General features: G+C 46.6%; 1 protein-coding gene across 3 annotated transcripts in view; it reads left to right on the top strand.

The window, feature by feature from the left end:
* Nucleotides 1-19,935, top strand: part of LOC110518889 (type II inositol 3,4-bisphosphate 4-phosphatase) — a 54,196-nt gene that overhangs the window by 7,263 nt on the left and 26,998 nt on the right. For all 3 annotated transcript variants that reach the window (XM_090183354.1, XM_090183355.1, XM_090183353.1), the window contains exons 2-3: nt 17,353-17,432; nt 17,836-17,947. In XM_090183354.1, coding sequence (XP_090039480.1) covers nt 17,888-17,947 — 60 coding nt within the window. In that variant the 5' untranslated portion in view covers nt 17,353-17,432; nt 17,836-17,887. The remainder of the gene's footprint in view (nt 1-17,352; nt 17,433-17,835; nt 17,948-19,935) is intronic.

Here is a 19,935-nt window from a genome sequence, read left to right on the forward strand (position 1 = left end):
GTGGTATAGTGGTATAGTAGTGTAGTGGTGTAGTGGTGTAGTGGTATAGTGGTATAGTGGTGTAGTGGTGTAGTGGTGTAGTGGTATAGTGGTATAGTGGTATAGTGGTGTAGTGGTATAGTGGTATAGTGGTGTAGTGGTATAGTGGTATAGTGGTGTAGTGGTATAGTGGTGTAGTGGTGTAGTGGTGTAGTGGTATAGTGGTGTAGTGGTATAGTGGTGTAGTGGTATAGTGGTATAGTGGTATAGTGGTGTAGTGGTGTAGTGGTGTAGTGGTGTAGTGGTGTAGTGGTGTAGTGGTATAGTGGTGTAGTGGTATAGTGGTATAGTGGTATAGTGGTGTAGTGGTATAGTGGTATAGTGGTATAGTGGTATAGTGGTGTAGTGGTGTAGTGGTGTAGTGGTGTAGTGGTGTAGTGGTATAGTGGTGTAGTGGTGTAGTGGTGTAGTGGTGTAGTGGTATAGTGGTATAGTGGTATAGTGGTGTAGTGGTATAGTGGTGTAGTGGTGTAGTGGTGTAGTGGTATAGTGGTGTAGTGGTGTAGTGGTATAGTGGTATAGTGGTATAGTGGTATAGTGGTATAGTGGTGTAGTGGTATAGTGGTATAGTGGTATAGTGGTGTAGTGGTGTAGTGGTGTAGTGGTGTAGTGGTGTAGTGGTGTAGTGGTATAGTGGTATAGTGGTATAGTGGTATAGTGGTGTAGTGGTATAGTGGTGTAGTGGTGTAGTGGTGTGGTGGTGGTGTGGTGGTGTGGTGGTGTAGTGGTATAGTGGTATAGTGGTATAGTGGTATAGTGGTATAGTGGTGTAGTGGTGTAGTGGTATAGTGGTATAGTGGTATAGTGGTATAGTGGTATAGTGGTATAGTGGTATAGTGGTGTAGTGGTGTAGTGGTGTGGTGGTATAGTGGTATAGTGGTGTAGTGGTATAGTGGTGTGGTGGTGTAGTGGTGTGGTGGTGTGGTGGTGTAGAGGGTGTAGTGGTATAATGGTGTAGTGGTGTAGTGGTATAGTGGTGTAGTGGTGTGGTGGTGTGGTGGTGTGGTGGTGTAGTAGTGTAGTGGTGTAGTGGTGTGGTGGTGTAGTGGTGTAGTGGTGTGGTGGTGTGGTGGTGTGGTGGTGTAGTAGTGTAGTGGTGTAGTGGTATAGTGGTGTGGTGGTGTAGTGGTGTAGTGGTATAGTGGTGTAGTGGTGTGATGGTGTGGTGGTGTAGTGGTGTGGTGGTGTAGAGGGTGTAGTGGTATAATGGTGTAGTGGTGTAGTAGTAGTGGTGTAGTGGTGTAGTGGTATAGTGGTGTAGTTGTGTAGTAGTGTAGTAGTAGTAGTGGTGTAGTGGTGTAGTGGTGTAGTGGTGTAGTGGTGTAGTTGTGTAGTGGTATAGTGGTATAGTGGTATAGTGGTGTAGTGGTGTAGTGGTGTAGTGGTATAGTGGTGTAGTGGTGTAGTGGTGTAGTGGTATAGTGGTATAGTGGTATAGTGGTATAGTGGTGTAGTGGTATAGTGGTATAGTGGTATGGTGGTTTGGTGGTGTAGTGGTGTAGTGGTGTAGTGGTGTAGTGGTATAGTGGTATAGTGGTATAGTGGTATAGTGGTGTAGTGGTATAGTGGTGTAGTGGTATAGTGGTATAGTGGTATAGTGGTATAGTGGTGTAGTGGTATAGTGGTGTAGTGGTGTAGAGGGTGTAGTGGTGTAGTGGTGTAGTGGTGTGGTGGTGTAGTGGTGTAGTTGTGTAGTGGTGTAGTTGTATAGTGGTGTAGTGGTATAGTGGTGTAGTGGTATAGTGGTATAGTGGTATAGTGGTGTAGTGGTGTAGTGGTGTAGTGGTATAGTGGTGTAGTGGTGTAGTGGTGTAGTGGTATAGTGGTATAGTGGTATAGTGGTATAGTGGTGTAGTGGTATAGTGGTATAGTGGTATGGTGGTGTAGTGGTTTGGTGGTGTAGTGGTGTAGTGGTGTAGTGGTGTAGTGGTATAGTGGTATAGTGGTATAGTGGTGTAGTGGTATAGTGGTGTAGTGGTATAGTGGTATAGTGGTATGGTGGTATAGTGGTGTAGTGGTATAGTGGTATAGTGGTATGGTGGTATAGTGGTATAGTGGTATGGTGGTGTAGTGGTATAGTGGTATGGTGGTGTAGTGGTATAGTGGTATAGTGGTATGGTGGTGTAGTGGTGTAGTGGTGTAGTGGTGTAGTGGTGTAGTGGTATAGTGGTATAGTGGTATAGTGGTGTAGTGGTATAGTGGTATAGTGGTGTAGTGGTGTATTGGTATAGTGGTGTAGTGGTGTAGTGGTATAGTGGTATAGTGGTATAGTGGTATGGTGGTGTAGTGGTATAGTGGTGTAGTGGTATAGTGGTATGGTGGTGTAGTGGTATAGTGGTGTAGTGGTATAGTGGTATAGTGGTATAGTGGTATGGTGGTGTAGTGGTGTAGTGGTGTAGTGGTGTAGTGGTATAGTGGTATAGTGGTATAGTGGTATGGTGGTGTAGTGGTATAGTGGTGTAGTGGTATAGTGGTGTAGTGGTATAGTAGTGTAGTGGTGTAGTGGTGTAGTGGTGTGGTGGTGTGGTGGTGTGGTGGTGTAGTGGTATAGTGGTGTAGTGGTATAGTGGTATAGTGGTATAGTGGTGTAGTGGTGTAGTGGTGTAGTGGTGTAGTGGTGTAGTGGTATAGTGGTGTAGTGGTATAGTGGTGTAGTGGTGTAGTGGTGTAGTGGTGTAGTGGTATAGTGGTATAGTGGTGTAGTGGTGTAGTGGTATAGTGGTATAGTGGTATAGTGGTATAGTGGTGTAGTGGTGTAGTGGTGTAGTGGTGTAGTGGTATAGTAGTGTAGTGGTGTAGTGGTGTAGTGGTGTGGTGGTGTGGTGGTGTGGTGGTGTAGTAGTGTAGTGGTGTAGTGGTATAGTGGTGTGGTGGTGTAGTGGTGTGGTGGTATAGTTGTATAGTGGTGTAGTGGTATAGTGGTGTAGTGGTGTAGAGGGTGTAGTGGTGTAGTGGTGTGGTGGTGTGGTGGTGTAGAGGGTGTAGTGGTATAATGGTGTAGTAGTGTAGTAGTAGTGGTGTAGTGGTGTAGTGGTGTAGTGGTGTAGTAGTGTAGTAGTAGTAGTGGTGTAGTGGTGTAGTGGTGTAGTGGTATAATGGTGTAGAGGGTGTAGTGGTGTAGTGGTGTAGTTGTGTAGTGGTGTAGTGGTGTAGTGGTATAGTGGTTATAGTAGTGTAGTGGTGTAGTGGTATAGTGGTATGGTGGTGTAGTGGTGTAGTGGTGTAGTGGTGTAGTGGTGTAGTAGTGTAGTAGTGTAGTGGTGTAGTGGTGTAGTGGTATAGTGGTGTAGAGGGTGTAGTGGTGTAGTGGTGTAGTGGTGTAGTGGTATAGTGGTGTAGTGGTGTAGTGGTATAGTGGTATAGTGGTATAGTGGTGTAGTGGTATAGTGGTGTAGTGGTATAGTGGTGTAGAGGGTGTAGTGGTGTAGTGGTGTGGTGGTGTAGTTTTGTAGTGGTGTAGTGGTGTAGTGGTGTGGTGGTGTAGTGGTGTAGTTGTGTAGTGGTGTAGTTGTATATTGGTGTAGTGGTATAGTGGTGTAGTGGTATAGTGGTGTAGTGGTATAGTGGTATAGTGGTGTAGTGGTGTAGTGGTGTAGTGGTGTAGTGGTATAGTGGTGTAGTGGTGTAGTGGTGTAGTGGTATAGTGGTATAGTGGTATAGTGGTATAGTGGTGTAGTGGTATAGTGGTATAGTGGTATGGTGGTGTAGTGGTTTGGTGGTGTAGTGGTGTAGTGGTGTAGTGGTGTAGTGGTATAGTGGTATAGTGGTATAGTGGTGTAGTGGTGTAGTGGTGTAGTGGTGTGGTGAATTGGTGGTGTAGTGGTGTAGTGGTATAGTGGTGTAGTGGTATAGTGGTGTAGTGGTATAGTGGTATAGTGGTGTAGTGGTATAGTTGTATAGTGGTATAGTGGTGTAGTGGTATAGTGGTATAGTGGTATAGTGGTGTAGTGGTATAGTGGTATAGTGGTATAGTGGTATAGTGGTGTAGTGGTGTAATGGTGTAGTGGTATAGTGGTGTAGTGGTGTAGTGGTGTAGTGGTGTAGTGGTGTAGTGGTGTAGTGGTATAGTGGTGTAGTGGTATAGTGGTATAGTGGTATAGTGGTATAGTGGTGTAGTGGTGTAGTGGTGTAGTGGTATAGTGGTATAGTGGTGTAGTGGTATAGTGGTATAGTGGTATAGTGGTATAGTGGTATAGTGGTGTAGTGGTATAGTGGTGTAGTGGTGTAGTGGTGTAGTGGTATAGTGGTATAGTGGTGTAGTGGTATGTGGTATAGTGGTGTAGTGGTGAGTTGGTGTAGTGGTATAGTGGTATAGTGGTGTAGTGGTATAGTGGTATAGTGGTATAGTGGTGTAGTGGTATAGTGGTATAATGGTGTAGTGGTATAGTGGTGTAGTGGTGTAGTTGTGTAGTGGTATAGTGGTATAGTGGTGTAGTGGTATAGTGGTGTAGTGGTGTAGTGGTGTAGTGGTATAGTGGTATAGTGGTGTAGTGTGTGAGTGGTGTAGTGGTGTAGTGGTGTAGTGGTGTAGTGGTGTAGTGGTATAGTGGTGTAGTAGTGTAGTGGTGTAGTGGTATAGTGGTATTGTTGTATAGTGGTGTGGTGTAGTGGTATAATGGTGTAGTGGTATAGTGGTGTAGTTGTGTAGTGGTGTAGTGGTGTAGTGGTGTAGTGGTATAGTGGTATAGTGGTGTAGTGGTATAGTAGTGTAGTGGTGTAGTGGTGTAGTGGTATAGTGGTATAGTGGTGTAGTGGTGTAGTGGTGTAGTGGTATAGTGGTATAGTGGTGTAGTGGTGTAGTGGTATAGTGGTATAGTGTGTGTAGTGGTGTAGTGGTGTAGTGGTGTAGTGGTATAGTGGTGTAATGGTGTAGTGGTATAGTGGTGTAGTGGTGTAGTGGTGTAGTGGTGTAGTGGTGTAGTGGTGTAGTGGTGTAGTGGTATAGTGGTATAGTGGTATAGTGGTGTAGTGGTGTAGTGGTATAGTGGTATAGTGGTATAGTGGTATAGTGGTGTAGTGGTGTAGTGGTGTGGTGGTTTGGTGGTGTGGTGGTGTGGTGGTGTGGTGTGGTGGTGTAGTGGTATAGTGGTGTAGTGGTGTGGTGGTTTGGTGGTGTGGTGGTTTGGTGGTGTGGTGGTGTGGTGGTGTGGTGTGGTGGTGTAGTGGTATAGTGGTATAGTGGTGTAGTGGTGTAGTGGTATAGTGGTATAGTGGTATAGTGGTGTAGTGGTGTAGTGGTATAGTGGTATAGTGGTGTAGTGGTGTAGTGGTATAGTGGTATAATGGTGTAGTGGTATAGTGGTGTAGTGGTGTAGTGGTGTAGTGGTGTAGTGGTGTAGTGGTATAGTGGTATAGTGGTGTAGTGGTATAGTGGTGTAGTGGTGTAGTGGTATAGTGGTATAGTGGTGTAGTGGTGTAGTGGTGTAGTGGTATAGTGGTATAGTGGTGTAGTGGTGTAGTGGTATAGTGGTATAGTGGTGTAGTGGTGTAGTGGTGTAGTGGTGTAGTGGTGTAGTGGTGTAGTGGTGTAGTGGTATAGTGGTGTAATGGTGTAGTGGTATAGTGGTGTAGTGGTGTAGTGGTGTAGTGGTGTAGTGGTGTAGTGGTGTAGTGGTGTAGTGGTATAGTGGTATAGTGGTATAGTGGTGTAGTGGTGTAGTGGTATAGTGGTATAGTGGTATAGTGGTATAGTGGTATAGTGGTATAGTGGTGTAGTGGTGTAGTGGGTGGTGGTTTGGTGGTGTGGTGGTGTGGTGGTGTGGTGTGGTGGTGTAGTGGTATAGTGGTGTAGTGGTGTGGTGGTTTGGTGGTGTGGTGGTTTGGTGGTGTGGTGGTGTGGTGGTGTGGTGTGGTGGTGTAGTGGTATAGTGGTATAGTGGTGTAGTGGTGTAGTGGTATAGTGGTATAGTGGTATAGTGGTATAGTGGTATAGTGGTGTAGTGGTATAGTGGTATAGTGGTGTAGTGGTGTAGTGGTATAGTGGTGTAGTGGTATAGTAGTGTAGTGGTGTAGTGGTGTAGTGGTATAGTGGTGTAGTGGTGTAGTGGTATAGTGGTATAGTGTGTGTGGTATAGTGGTATAGTGGTATAGTGGTGTAGTGGTGTAGTGGTGTAGTGGTGTGGTGGTGTGGTGGTGGTGGTGTGGTGTGGTGGTTGGTGGTGTAGTGGTATAGTGGTGTAGTGGTGTGGTGGTGTGGTGGTGTGGTGTGGTGGTTTGGTGGTTTGGTGGTGTAGTGGTGTAGTGGTATAGTGGTATAGTGGTGTAGTGGTATAGTGGTATAGTGGTGTAGTGGTATAGTGGTGTAGTGGTGTAGTGGTGTAGTGGTGTGGTGGTGTGGTGGTGTGGTGGTGTGGTGTGGTGGTTTGGTGGTGTAGTGGTATAGTGGTATAGTGGTATAGTGGTATAGTGGTGAGCTGGTGTAGTGGTGTAGTGGTATAGTGGTGTAGTGGTGTAGTGGTGTAGTGGTATAGTGGTGTAGTGGTGTAGTGGTGTAGTGGTGTAGTGGTATAGTGGTGTAGTGGTGTAGTGGTATAGTAGTGTAGTGGTGTGGTGGTGTGGTGGTGTGGTGGTGTGGTGGTGTGGTGTGGTGGTGTAGTGGTATAGTGGTGTAGTGGTGTGGTGGTTTGGTGGTGTAGTGGTGTGGTGGTGTGGTGGTTTGGTGGTGTGGTGGTGTGGTGGTGTGGTGGTGTGGTGGTGTGGTGTGGTGGTTTGGTGGTATGGTGGTGTAGTGGTATAGTGGTGTGGTGGTGTGGTGGTTTGGTGGTGTGGTGGTGTGGTGGTGTGGTGGTAGTGGTGTAGTGGTGTAGTGGTATAGTGGTGTAGTGGTGTAGTGGTGTGGTGGTGTGGTGGTGTGGTGTGGTGGTTTGGTGGTGTGGTGGTGTGGTGGTGTGGTGGTATAGTGGTGTAGTGGTGTAGTGGTATAGTGGTGTAGTGGTATAGTGGTGTGGTGGTGTGGTGGTTTGGTGGTGTGGTGGTGTGGTGGTGTGGTGGTGTGGTTTGGTGGTGTAGTGGTGTAGTGGTATAGTGGTGTAGTGGTATAGTGGTGTAGTGGTATAGTGGTGTAGTGGTATAGTGGTGTAGTGGTATAGTGGTATAGTGGTGTAGTGGTGTAGTGGTGTAGTGGTATAGTGGTATAGTGGTGTAGTGGTATAGTGGTGTAGTGGTATAGTGGTGTAGTGGTATAGTGGTGTAGTGGTGTAGTGGTATAGTGGTATAGTGGTATAGTGGTGTAGTGGTGTAGTGGTATAGTGGTATAGTGGTATAGTGGTGTAGTGGTATAGTGGTGTAGTGGTATAGTGGTGTAGTGGTATAGTGGTATAGTGGTGTAGTGGTGTAGTGGTATAGTGGTATAGTGGTATAGTGGTATAGTGGTATAGTGGTGTAGTGGTATAGTGGTGTAGTGGTTTAGTGGTATAGTGGTGTAGTGGTGTAGTGGTATAGTGGTGTAGTGGTATAGTGGTGTAGTGGTATAGTAGTGTAGTGGTGTAGTGGTATAGTGGTATAGTGGTGTAGTGGTATAGTGGTGTAGTGGTATAGTGGTGTAGTGGTATAGTGGTGTAGTGGTATAGTGGTGTAGTGGTATAGTGGTATAGTGGTGTAGTGGTATAGTGGTTAGTGGTATAGTGGTGTAGTGGTATAGTGGTGTAGTGGTATAGTGGTATAGTGGTGTAGTGGTGTAGTGGTGTAGTGGTGTAGTGGTATAGTGGTGTAGTGGTATAGTAGTGTAGTGGTGTAGTGGTATAGTGGTGTAGTGGTATAGTGGTGTAGTGGTATAGTGGTGTATGTGTATAGTGGTGTAGTGGTATATGGTGTAGTGGTATAGTGGTATAGTGGTGTAGTGGTGTAGTGGTGTAGTGTTATAGTGGTATAGTGGTATAGTGGTATAGTGGTATAGTGGTGTAGTGGTGTAGTGGTATAGTGGTGTGGTGGTATAGTGGTATAGTGGTGTAGTGGTGTAGTGGTATAGTGGTGTAGTGGTATAGTGGTGTGGTGGTATAGTGGTGTAGTGGTGTAGTGGTGTAGTGGTATAGTGGTGTGGTGGTATAGTGGTATAGTGGTGTAGTGGTATAGTGGTGTAGTAGTGTAGTGGTGTAGTGGTACAGTGGTATAGTGGTATAGTGGTGTAGTGGTATAGTGGTGTAGTGGTGTAGTGGTGTAGTGGTGTACTGGTATAGTGGTGTAGTGGTATAGTGGTACAGTGGTATAGTGGTATAGTGGTGTAGTGGTATAGTGGTATAGTGGTGTAGTGGTATAGTGGTGTAGTGGTGTGGTGGTATAGTGGTATAGTGGTGTAGTGGTGTAGTGGTGTAGTGGTGTAGTAGTGTAGTGGTACTAGTGGTATAGTGGTATAGTGGTGTGGTGGTATAGTGGTATAGTGGTTTGGTGGTGTAGTAGTGTAGTGGTGTAGTGGTATAGTGGTATAGTGGTATAGTGGTGTAGTAGTGTAGTGGTGTAGTGGTTTGGTGGTATAGTGGTATAGTGGTATAGTGGTATAGTGGTATAGTGGTGTAGTGGTATAGTGGTATAGTGGTGTAGTGGTGTAGTAGTGTAGTGGTATAGTGGTATAGTGGTATAGTGGTGTAGTAGTGTAGTGGTGTAGTGGTATAGTGGTATAGTGGTGTAGTGGTATAGTGGTATAGTGGTATAGTGGTATAGTGGTATAGTGGTATAGTGGTATAGTGGTATAGTGGTGTAGTGGTATAGTGGTATAGTGGTGTAGTGGTATAGTGGTGTAGTGGTATAGTGGTATAGTGGTGTAGTGGTGTAGTGGTGTAGTGGTGTAGTGGTGTAGTGGTGTAGTGGTATAGTGGTATAGTGGTGTAGTGGTGTAGTGGTGTAGTGGTATAGTGGTGTAGTGGTGTAGTGGTGTAGTGGTGTAGTGGTATAGTGGTATAGTGGTATAGTGGTATAGTGGTATAGTGGTGTAGTGGTGTAGTGGTATAGTGGTGTAGTAGTGTAGTGGTGTAGTGGTATAGTGGTATAGTGGTGTAGTGGTATAGTGGTATGGTGGTGTGGTGGTGTGGTGGTGTGGTGGTGTAGTAGTGTAGTGGTGTAGTGGTATAGTGGTATAGTGGTGTGGTGGTATAGTGGTATAGTGGTATAGTGGTATAGTGGTGTAGTGGTGTAGTGGTGTAGTGGTGTAGTGGTATAGTGGTATAGTGGTGTAGTGGTGTAGTGGTGTAGTGGTATAGTGGTATAGTGGTGTAGTAGTGTAGTGGTATAGTGGTATAGTGGTGTAGTAGTGTAGTGGTGTAGTGGTATAGTGGTGTAGTGGTGTAGTGGTGTAGTGGTATAGTGGTATAGTGGTGTAGTAGTGTAGTGGTGTAGTGGTATAGTGGTATAGTGGTGTAGTGGTATAGTGGTATAGTGGTATGGTGGTGTGGTGGTGTGGTGGTGTGGTTGTGGTGTAGTAGTGTAGTGGTGTAGTGGTATAGTGGTATAGTGGTGTGGTGGTGTAGTGGTATAGTGGTATAGTGGTATAGTGGTATAGTGGTGTAGTGGTATAGTGGTGTAGTGGTATAGTAGTATAGTGGTGTAGTGGTGTAGTGGCGTAGTGGTGTAGTGGTGTAGTGGTATAGTGGTGTAGTGGTGTAGTGGTATAGTGGTATAGTGGTATAATGGTGTAGTGGTGTAGTGGTGTAGTGGTGTAGTGGTGTAGTGGTATAGTGGTGTAGTGGTATAGTGGTGTAGTGGTATAGTGGTGTAGTGGTGTAGTGGTGTAGTGGCGTAGTGGTGTAGTGGTGTAGTGGTATAGTGGTGTAGTGGTATAGTGGTATAGTGGTGTAGTGTGTAGTGGTGTAGTGGTGTAGTGGTGTAGTAGTGTAGTGGTATAGTGGTATAGTGGTGTAGTGGTATAGTGGTGTAGTGGTATAGTGGTATAGTGGTGTAGTGGTATAGTGGTGTAGTGGTATAGTGGTGTAGTGGTATAGTGGTGTAGTGGTATAGTGGTGTAGTGGTATAGTGGTGTAGTGGTATAGTGGTGTAGTGGTATAGTGGTATAGTGGTGTAGTGGCGTAGTGGCGTAGTGGTATAGTGGTGTAGTGGCGTAGTGGTGTAGTGGTGTAGTGGTGTAGTGGTATAGTGGTATAGTGGTGTAGTGGCGTAGTGGTGTAGTGGTGTAGTGGTATAGTGGTGTAGTGGTATAGTGGTGTAGTGGTATAGTGGTGTAGTGGTATAGTAGTATAGTGGTGTAGTGGTGTAGTGGTGTAGTGGTGTAGTGGCGTAGTGGCGTAGTGGTGTAGTGGTGTAGTGGTATAGTGGTGTAGTGGTGTAGTGTATAGTGGTATAGTGGTATAATGGTGTAGTGGTGTAGTTGTGTAGTGGTGTAGTGGTGTAGTGGTATAGTGGTGTAGTGGTGTAGTGGTGTAGTGGTGTAGTGGTGTAGTGGCTTAGTGGCGTAGTGGCGTAGTGGCATAGTGGTGTAGTGGTATAGTGGTATAGTGGTGTAGTGTGTAGTGGTGTAGTGGTGTAGTGGTGTAGTAGTGTAGTGGTATAGTGGTATAGTGGTGTAGTGGTATAGTGGTGTAGTGGTATAGTGGTATAGTGGTGTAGTGGTATAGTGGTGTAGTGGTATAGTGGTGTAGTGGTATAGTGGTGTAGTGGTATAGTGGTGTAGTGGTATAGTGGTGTAGTGGTATAGTGGTGTAGTGGTATAGTGGTGTAGTGGTGTAGTGGTGTAGTGGTATAGTGGTATAGTGGTATAGTGGTGTAGTGGCGTAGTGGCGTAGTGGTATAGTGGTATAGTGGTATAGTGGTGTAGTGGCGTAGTGGCGTAGTGGTGTAGTGGTATAGTGGTATAGTGGTGTAGTGGCGTAGTGGTGTAGTGGTGTAGTGGTATAGTGGTGTAGTGGTATAGTGGTGTAGTGGTATAGTGGTATAGTGGTATAGTGGTGTAGTGGCGTAGTGGCGTAGTGATGTAGTGGTATAGTGGTGTAGTGGTATAGTGGTGTAGTGGTATAGTGGTATAGTGGTGTAGTGGTATAGTGGTGTAGTGGTGTAGTGGTGTAGTGGTATAGTGGTGTAGTGGTATAGTGGTATAGTGGTATAGTGGTGTAGTGGTGTAGTAGTGTAGTAGTGTGGTGTAGTGGTGTAGTGGTATAGTGGTGTAGTGGTGTAGTGGTATAGTGGTGTAGTGGTGTAGTGGTGTAGTGGTGTAGTGGTGTAGTGGTGTAGTGGTATACTGGTGTAGTGGTGTAGTGGTGTAGTGGTATAGTGGTGTAGTGGTGTAGTGGTGTAGTGGTGTAGTGGTGTAGTGGTGTAGTGGTATACTGGTGTAGTGGTGTAGTAGTGTAGTGGTGTAGTGGTGTAGTGGTGTAGTGGTGTAGTGGTATAGTGGTGTAGTGGTATAGTGGTATAGTGGTATAGTGGTATAGTGGTGTAGTGGTATACTGGTGTAGTGGTGTAGTGGTGTAGTGGTGTAGTGGTATACTGGTGTAGTGGTGTAGTGGTGTAGTGGTGTAGTGGTGTAGTGGTGTAGTGGTATACTGGTGTAGTGGTGTAGTGGTGTAGTAGTGTAGTGGTGTAGTGGTATAGTGGTATAGTGGTATAGTGGTATAGTGGTATAGTGGTGTAGTGGTGTAGTGGTATAGTGGTATAGTGGTGTAGTGGTGTAGTGGTGTAGTGGTATAGTGGTATAGTGGTATAGTGGTATAGTGGTATAGTGGTATAGTGGTATAGTGGTGTAGTGGTTAGTGATGTAGTGGTATAGTGGTGTAGTGGTGTAGTAGTGTAGTAGTGTAGTGGTGTAGTGGTGTAGTGGTATACTGGTGTAGTGGTATAGTGGTATAGTGGTGTAGTGGTATAGTGGTGTAGTGGTGTAGTAGTGTAGTGGTGTAGTGGTATAGTGGTATAGTGGTATAGTGGTATAGTGGTATAGTGGTATAGTGGTGTAGTGGTGTAGTGGTGTAGTGGTTAGTGATGTAGTGGTATAGTGGTGTAGTGGTGTAGTAGTGTAGTAGTGTAGTGGTGTAGTGGTGTAGTGGTATACTGGTGTAGTGGTGTAGTGGTGTAGTAGTGTAGTGGTATAGTGGTATAGTGGTATAGTGGTGTAGTGGTATAGTGGTGTAGTGGTATAGTGGTATAGTGGTGTAGTGGTGTAGTGGTGTAGTGGTATAGTGGTATAGTGGTGTAGTGGTATACTGGTGTAGTGGTGTAGTGGTGTAGTAGTGTAGTGGTGTAGTGGTATAGTGGTATAGTGGTATAGTGGTATAGTGGTGTAGTGGTATAGTGGTATAGTGGTATAGTGGTGTAGTGGTATACTGGTGTAGTGGTGTAGTGGTGTAGTAGTGTAGTGGTGTAGTGGTATAGTGGTATAGTGGTATAGTGGTATAGTGGTGTAGTGGTATAGTGGTATAGTGGTATAGTGGTAAAGTGGTGTAGTGGTGTAGTGGTATAGTGGTATAGTGGTATAGTGGTATAGTGGTGTAGTGGTGTAGTGGTGTAGTAGTGTAGTGGTGTAGTGGTATAGTGGTATAGTGGAATAGTGGTATAGTGGTATAGTGGTATAGTGGTGTACTGGTGTAGTAGTGTAGTAGTGTAGTGGTGTAGTGGTGTAGTGGTGTAGTGGTGTAGTGGTGTAGTGGTTTGGTGGTGTAGTGGTGTGGTGGTGTAGTGGTATAGTGGTGTAGTGGTTTGGTGGTGTAGTGGTGTGGTGGTGTAGTGGTATAGTGGTGTGGTGGTTTGGTGGTGTAGTGGTGTGGTGGTGTAGTGGTATAGTGGTATAGTGGTGTAGTGGTGTAGTGGTATAGTGGTGTAGTGGTATAGTGGTGTAGTGGTTTGGTGGTGTAGTAGTGTAGTGGTGTAGTGGTATAGTGGTATAGTGGTATAGTGGTGTAGTGGTGTAGTGGTATAGTGGTGTAGTGGTTTGGTGGTGTAGTGGTGTGGTGGTGTGGTGGTGTAGTGGTATAGTGGTGTAGTGGTGTAGTGGTGTAGTGGTGTAGTGGTGTAGTGGTATAGTGGTATAGTGGTGTAGTGGTGTAGTGGTATAGTGGTGTAGTGGTGTAGTGGTGTAGTGGTATAGTGGTATAGTGGTGTAGTGGTGTAGTGGTGTAGTGGTATAGTGGTATAGTAGTATAGTGGTGTAGTGGTATAGTGGTATAGTGGTATAGTGGTATAGTGGTGTAGTGGTGTAGTGGTATAGTGGTGTAGTGGTGTAGTGGTGTAGTGGTGTAGTGGTATAGTGGTATAGTGGTATAGTAGTATAGTGGTGTAGTGGTATAGTGGTATAGTGGTATAGTGGTATAGTGGTGTAGTGGTGTAGTGGTATAGTGGTGTAGTGGTGTAGTGGTGTAGTGGTGTAGTGGTGTAGTGGTGTAGTGGTATAGTGGTGTAGTGGTGTAGTGGTATAGTGGTGTAGTAGTATAGTGGTGTAGTGGTATAGTGGTGTAGTGGTATAGTGGTGTAGTGGTGTAGTGGTGTGGTGGTGTGGTGGTGTAGTGGTGTAGTGGTGTAGTTTAACTCTGTTGCTCCCTGGTGTGTGTCTGTGCGTGTATATGTGTGTTGTGATTTCCGACCGTGCGTTGTGCTCTAGATTTGATGAGGATTAGTGTTTAATCTAAAGCCTCCTATCCCCCGTCCCCTCCAGCCCCCCCTGTCCCCTCCATCCCCCCGTCCCCTCCTATCCCTCGTCCCCTCCATTCCCCCGTCATCTCCAGCCCCCACATTCCCCCACTCCCCTCCCATCCCCCCACATTCTCCCACATTCCCCCATGTCCCCTCCAGCCCCCCATTCCCCCCCTCCCCCTCCCGTCCCCATCCTGTCTCCCTCCTCTCCCCCCTTCTCCTGTCCCCTTTCCCCTTCCTGTCCCCCCTCCCCATCCCCCTCCTCACCCCCATCCTGTCCCCCCTCCCCATCCTCACCACCATCCTGTCCCCATCCCCCTCCTCACCCCCATCCTGTCCCCGCTCCCCTTCCTGTCCCCGCTCCCCTTCCTGTCCCCCCTCCCCTTCCTGTCCCCCCTCCCCTTCCTGTCCCCCCCTCCCCATTCTGTCCCCCCTCCCCAACCCCCTCCTCACCCTGCTTCTGTCCCCCCCTCCCCATTCTGTCCCCCCTCCCCTCCCCATCCCCCTCCTCACCACCATTCTGTCCCCCCCCATTCTGTCCCCCCCCCCCCTCCTGTCCCCCCTCCCCTTCCTGTCCCCCCTCCTCCTTCCTGTCCCCCCCCTCCCCTTCCTGTCCCCTCTCCCCATCCTGTCCCCCCTCCCCTTCCCGTCCCCCCTCCCCATCCTGCCCCCTCTCCCCTTCCTGTCCCCCCTCCCCATTCTGTCCCCCCTCCCCTTCCTGTCCCCTCTCCCCATCCTGTCCCCCCTCCCCTCCCCGTGTAAGCTGATTACCAGTAGAGACCTGTAGACATGACTCGTGTAATGAGGGCTGCTCTGGCCCTGAGTGATATTGGGTAATGTCGTGTGTGTGTGTGTAAATTCCACCACTCCCGTGCGTGTGCTTGTATCAAGATAATCCCCGGAGCTTTCCGATGATTATCGTCCAGGCAACAGAGTGATTCTAATTCCGTTGCGAAGGGCTTTTTGGAATATGATGACCTAGCAACATGACAGTTAGGCAACCTCAGAGTAGACAGAGTATTTTTTTTAAATATATATATATATTTCACCTTTATTTAACCAGGTAGGCCAGTTGAGAACACCTTTATTTAACCAGGTAGGCCAGTTGAGAACACCTTTATTTAACCAGGTAGACTAGTTGAGAACACCTTTATTTAACCAGGTAGGTTAGTTGAGAACACCTTTATTTAACCAGGTAGGCCAGTTGAGAACACCTTTATTTAACCAGGTAGGCTAGTTGAGAACAAGTTCTCATTTGCAACTGCGACCTGGCCAAGATAAAGCACAGCAATTTGACACAAACAACAACACAGAGTTACACAAGGAATAAACAAAACATACAGTCAATAATACAGTAGAAAAAAAGAAAACAAAAAGTCTATATACAGTGAGTGCAAATGAGGTAAGTTAAGGAAATAAATAGGCCATGGTGGCGAAGTAATTACAATATAGCAATTAAACACTGGAATGGTAGATGTGTAGAAGATGAATGTGCATGTAGAGATACTGGGGTGCAAAGGAGCAAGATAAATAAATAAATACAGTATGGGGATGAGGTAGATAGCCCATCTGTAAACAGCCCATCTATGTACAGGTTCAGTGATCTGTGAGCTGCTCTGACAGCTGGTGCTTAAAGCTAGTGAGGGAGATGTGAGTCTCCAGCTTCAGTGATTTTTGCAGTTCGTTCCAGTCATTGGCAGCAGAGAACTGGAAGGAAATGCGACCAAAGGAAGAATTGGCTTTGGGGGTGACCAGTGAGATATACCTGCTGGGGCGCGTGCTACGGGTGGGTGCTGCTATGGTGACCAGTGAGCTGAGATAAGGCGGGGCTTTACCTAGCAGAGACTTGTAGATAACCTGGAGCCATTGGGTTTGGCGACGAGTATGAAGCGAGGGCCAACCAATGAGAGTGTACAGGTTGCAGTGCTGGGTAGTAGATGGGGCTTTGGTGACAAAACGGATGGCACTGTGATAGACTGCATCCAATTTGTTGAGTAGAGTGTTGGAGGCTATTTTGTAAATGACATCACCGAAGTCGAGGATCGGTAGGATGGTCAGTTTTACGAGGGTATGTTTGGCAACATGAGTGAAGGATGCTTTGTTGCGATATAGGGAGCCGATTCTAGATTTAATTTTGGATTGGAGATGTTTTATGTGAGTCTGGAAGGAGAGTTTACAGTCTAGCCAGACACCTAAGTATTTGTAGTTGTCCACATATTCTAAGTCAGAACCGTCCAGAGTAGTGATGCTGGACGGGTGGTCAGGTGTGGTCAGCGATCGGTTGAAGAGCATGCATTTAGTTTTACTTGTATTTAAGAGCAGTTGGAGGCCACAGAAGGAGAGTTGTATGGCATTGAAGCTCGTCTGGAGGTTAGTTAACACAGTGTCCAAGGAAGGGCCAGAAGTATACAGAATGGTGTCATCTGCGTAGAGGTGGATCAGAGAATCACCAGCAGCAAGAGCAACATCATTGATGTAAACAGAGAAAAGAGTCGGCCTGAGAATTGAACCCTGTGGCACCCCCATAGAGACTGCCAGAGGTCCGGACAACAGGCCTTCCGATTTGACACACTGAACTCTATCAGAGAAGTAGTTGGTGAACCAGGTGAGGCAATCATTTGAGAAACCAAGGCTGTCGAGTCTGCCGATGAGGATGTGGTGATTGACAGAGTCGAAAGCCTTGGCCATGTCAATGAATACGGCTGCACAGTATTGTCTCTTATCGATGGCGGTTAAGATATCGTTTAGGACCTTGAGCGTGGCTGAGGTGCACCCATGACCAGCTCTTAAACCAGATTGCATAGCGGGGAAGGTACTGTGGGTTTCGAAATGGTCGGTAATATGTTTGTTAACTTGGCTTTCGAAGACCTTAGAATGACAGGGTAGGATAGATATAGGTCTGTAGCAGTTTGGGTCTAGAGTGTCACCCACTTTGAAGAGGGGGATTACCGCGGCAATCTTTTAGAATCTCAGACGATACGAAAGAGAGGTTGAACAGGCTGGTAATGGGGGTTGCAACAATTTCGGCAGATAATTTTAGAAAGAGAGGGTCCAGATTGTCTAGCCCAGCTGATTTGTAGGGGTCCAGATTTTTCAGCTCTTTCAGAACATCAGCTATCTGGATTTGGGTGAAGGAGAAATGGTGGGGGCGGGTTGCTGTGGAGGGTGCCGGGCAGTTGACCGGCACCCTAGGGGTAGCCAGGTGGAAAGCATGGCCAGCCGTAGAGAAATGCTTATTGAAATTCTCAATTATAGTGGATTTATTATTGGTGACAGTGTTTCCTAGCCTTTCCTAGAGCAGTGGGCAGCTGGGAGGAGGTGTTGTTATTCTCCATGGATTTTACAGTGTCCGAGAACTTTTTTGCGTTAGTACTACAGGATGCACATTTCTGTTAGAAAAAGCTAGCCTTAGCTTTCCTAACTGCCTGTGTATATTTGTTCCTAACAACTATGACGAGGGCGATTCGATGCTAATGCAGAACGCCACATTATGTTTTTGTGCTGGTCAATGGCAGTCAGGTCTTGAGTTGTTGTTGTCGTACAATGTACGTTATTTATGTAAGTCCCTCTCTCTCTTCCCCCTTTCTGTCTCTCTCTCTCTCTCTCTCTTCCCCCTTTCTGTCTCTCTCTCTTTCTCTCTCTTCCCCCTTTCTGTCCCTCTCTCTCTCTGTCTCTCTCTCTCTCACTCTCTCTTACCCCCTTTCTCTCTCTCTCTCTCTCTCTCTCTCTCTCTCTCTTTCTCTCTCTCTATAGAGGAGTTTTTTAGGCTTCAGCTGCTTCTCCATCAGAGATCTACTCAGGACCAATGAGCCTCAGCTCTCCCTCAGCCTCAGGTAAAACTGACTTAACACTCACCTTTAGTCCGACTTACTCAAACATAACTTTAACACTCACATTAATTCTGACTTACTCAAACCTGAGTTCTTACCCGCCTTAAGCCTGACTTAAAACTGACTCATCTGAGCCCTGACCTGACACTAGAACCTCTACAACTCTCTCTCTCTCTCTCTCTATGTTCTCCATCCCATTTCCTTGCTCACCGTTGCCGGGATACCTTGACATAAAGGAGGAAGTGAGAGGGCACGAGCTCCTCCCCCAAACAGTTCCTCTTTACACAGAACCAAGTCATCATTACCAGTGAGAGAGTGTTCTCAACACTGCTACAGTTAACACTGGATCCTTGTTGATGGAGGTGCTTGTTGGTCGGTGCGTATCGGTCTGAATCTCCTTTCTCAGGTCTGCGGACGGAACGAGTGAGGTCGGGAAGGTGAAGCTGGGTCGTCTGCAGATGAGAGACATGGAAAACAGAGAGGGGGAGGACACCACTTCAGACATCCATGGACACAAGGTAGACAGAGGTCTGACTGTCTGTCTGTCTGTCTGTCTGTTTGACTGACTGACTGTTTGACTGTCTGTCTGTCTGACTGTTTGACTGTCTGTATGTCTGACTGACTGTTTGACTGTCTGTCTGTCTGTCTGTCTGTCTGTCTGACTGACTGTTTGACTGTCTGTCTGTCTGACTGACTGTTTGACTGTCTGTCTGTCTGTCTGACTGTTTGACTGTCTGTCTGTCTCTCTGACTGTTTGACTGTCTGTCTGTCTGTCTGTCTGACTGTCTGACTGTCTGTCTGTCTGTCTCTCTGTCTGTCTGTTTGACTGTCTGACTGTCTGTCTGTCTGTCTGTCTGACTGTCTGTCTGTCTGTCTGTCTGTTTGACTGTCTGTCTGACTGTTTGACTGTCTGACTGTTTGACTGTCTGTCTGTCTGACTGTTTGACTGACTGTCTGTCTGTCTGTCTGTCTGTTTGACTGTCTGTATGTCTGTCTGTCTGTCTGACTGTTTGACTGTCTGTCTGTCTGTCTGTCTGTCTGACTGTTTGATTGTCTGTCTGTCTGACTGTTTGACTGTCTGTCTGTCTGACTGTTTGACTGTCTGTCTGTCTGACTGTTTGACTGTCTGTCTGTCTGTCTGACTGTTTGACTGACTGTCTGTCTGTCTGTCTGTCTGTTTGACTGTCTGTATGTCTGTCTGTCTGTTTGACTGTCTGTCTGACTGTTTGACTGTCTGTCTGTCTGACTGTTTGACTGACTGTCTGTCTGTCTGTCTGTTTGACTGTCTGTATGTCTGTCTGTCTGTCTGACTGTTTGACTGTCTGTCTGTCTGTCTGTCTGACTGTTTGATTGTCTGTCTGTCTGACTGTTTGACTGTCTGTCTGTCTGTCTGTCTGACTGTTTGACTGTCTGTCTGTCTGACTGTTTGACTGTCTGTCTGACTGTTTGACTGTCTGTCTGTCTGTCTGTCTGTCTGTTTGACTGTCTGTCTGTCTGACTGTTTGACTGTCTGTCTGTCTGTCTGTCTGTCTGACTGTTTGATTGTCTGTCTGTCTGACTGTTTGACTGTCTGTCTGTCTGTCTGTCTGACTGTTTGACTGTCTGTCTGTCTGACTGTTTGACTGTCTGTCTGACTGTTTGACTGTCTGTCTTTCTGTCTGTCTGTCTGTCTGACTGTTTGACTGTCTGTCTGACTGTCTGTCTGACTGTCTGTCTCTCTCTGTCTGTCTGTTTGACTGTCTGTCTGTCTGTCTGACTGTTTGACTGACTGTCTGTCTGTCTGACTGTCTGTCTGACTGTCTGTCTGTCTGACTGTCTGTCTGACTGTCTGTCTGTCTGACTGTTTGACTGACTGTTTGACTGTCTGTCTGTCTGTCTGTCTGTCTGTCTGTCTGTCTGTTATTAACGTGTCCCCTCTCTCTCTCTCTCTCTGTCCTAGTGTCCTCTCTCTCTCTCTGTCCTATTGTCCTCTCTCTCTCTGTCCTAGTGTCCTCTCCTGTCTGTTATTAATGTGTCCTCTCTCTCTCTGTCCTAGTGTCCTCCCTCTCTCTCTCGCTCTGTCCTAGTGTCCTCTCTCTCGCTCTGTCCTAGTGTCCTCTCCTGTGTGTGATATTAACGTGTCCTCTCTCTCTCTCTCTGTCCTAGTGTCCTCTCCTGTGTGTGATATTAACGTGTCCCCTCTCTCTCTCTCTCTCTCTCTGTCCTAGTGTCCTCTCTCTCTCTGTCCTAGTGTCCTCTCTCTCTCTCTGTCCTAGTGTCCTCTCCTGTGTGTGTTATTAACGTGTCTTCTCTCTCTGTCCTAGTGTCCTCTCTCTCTCTCTCTCTCTGTCCTAGTGTCCTCTCTCTCTCTCTGTCCTAGTGTCCTCTCTCTATCTCTCTCTCTCTCTCTGTCCTAGTGTCCTCTCTCTCTTTATCTCTCTCTCTCTCTCTGTCCTAGTGTCCTCTCTCTCTCTCTGTCCTAGCGTCCTCTCCTGTGTGTGTTATTAACGTGTCCTCTCTCTCTATC

This window comes from Oncorhynchus mykiss, chromosome 9 (genome assembly GCF_057628025.1).
Source record: "Oncorhynchus mykiss isolate SJ-2025 chromosome 9, ASM5762802v1, whole genome shotgun sequence".
Lineage (NCBI taxonomy): Eukaryota > Metazoa > Chordata > Actinopteri > Salmoniformes > Salmonidae > Oncorhynchus > Oncorhynchus mykiss.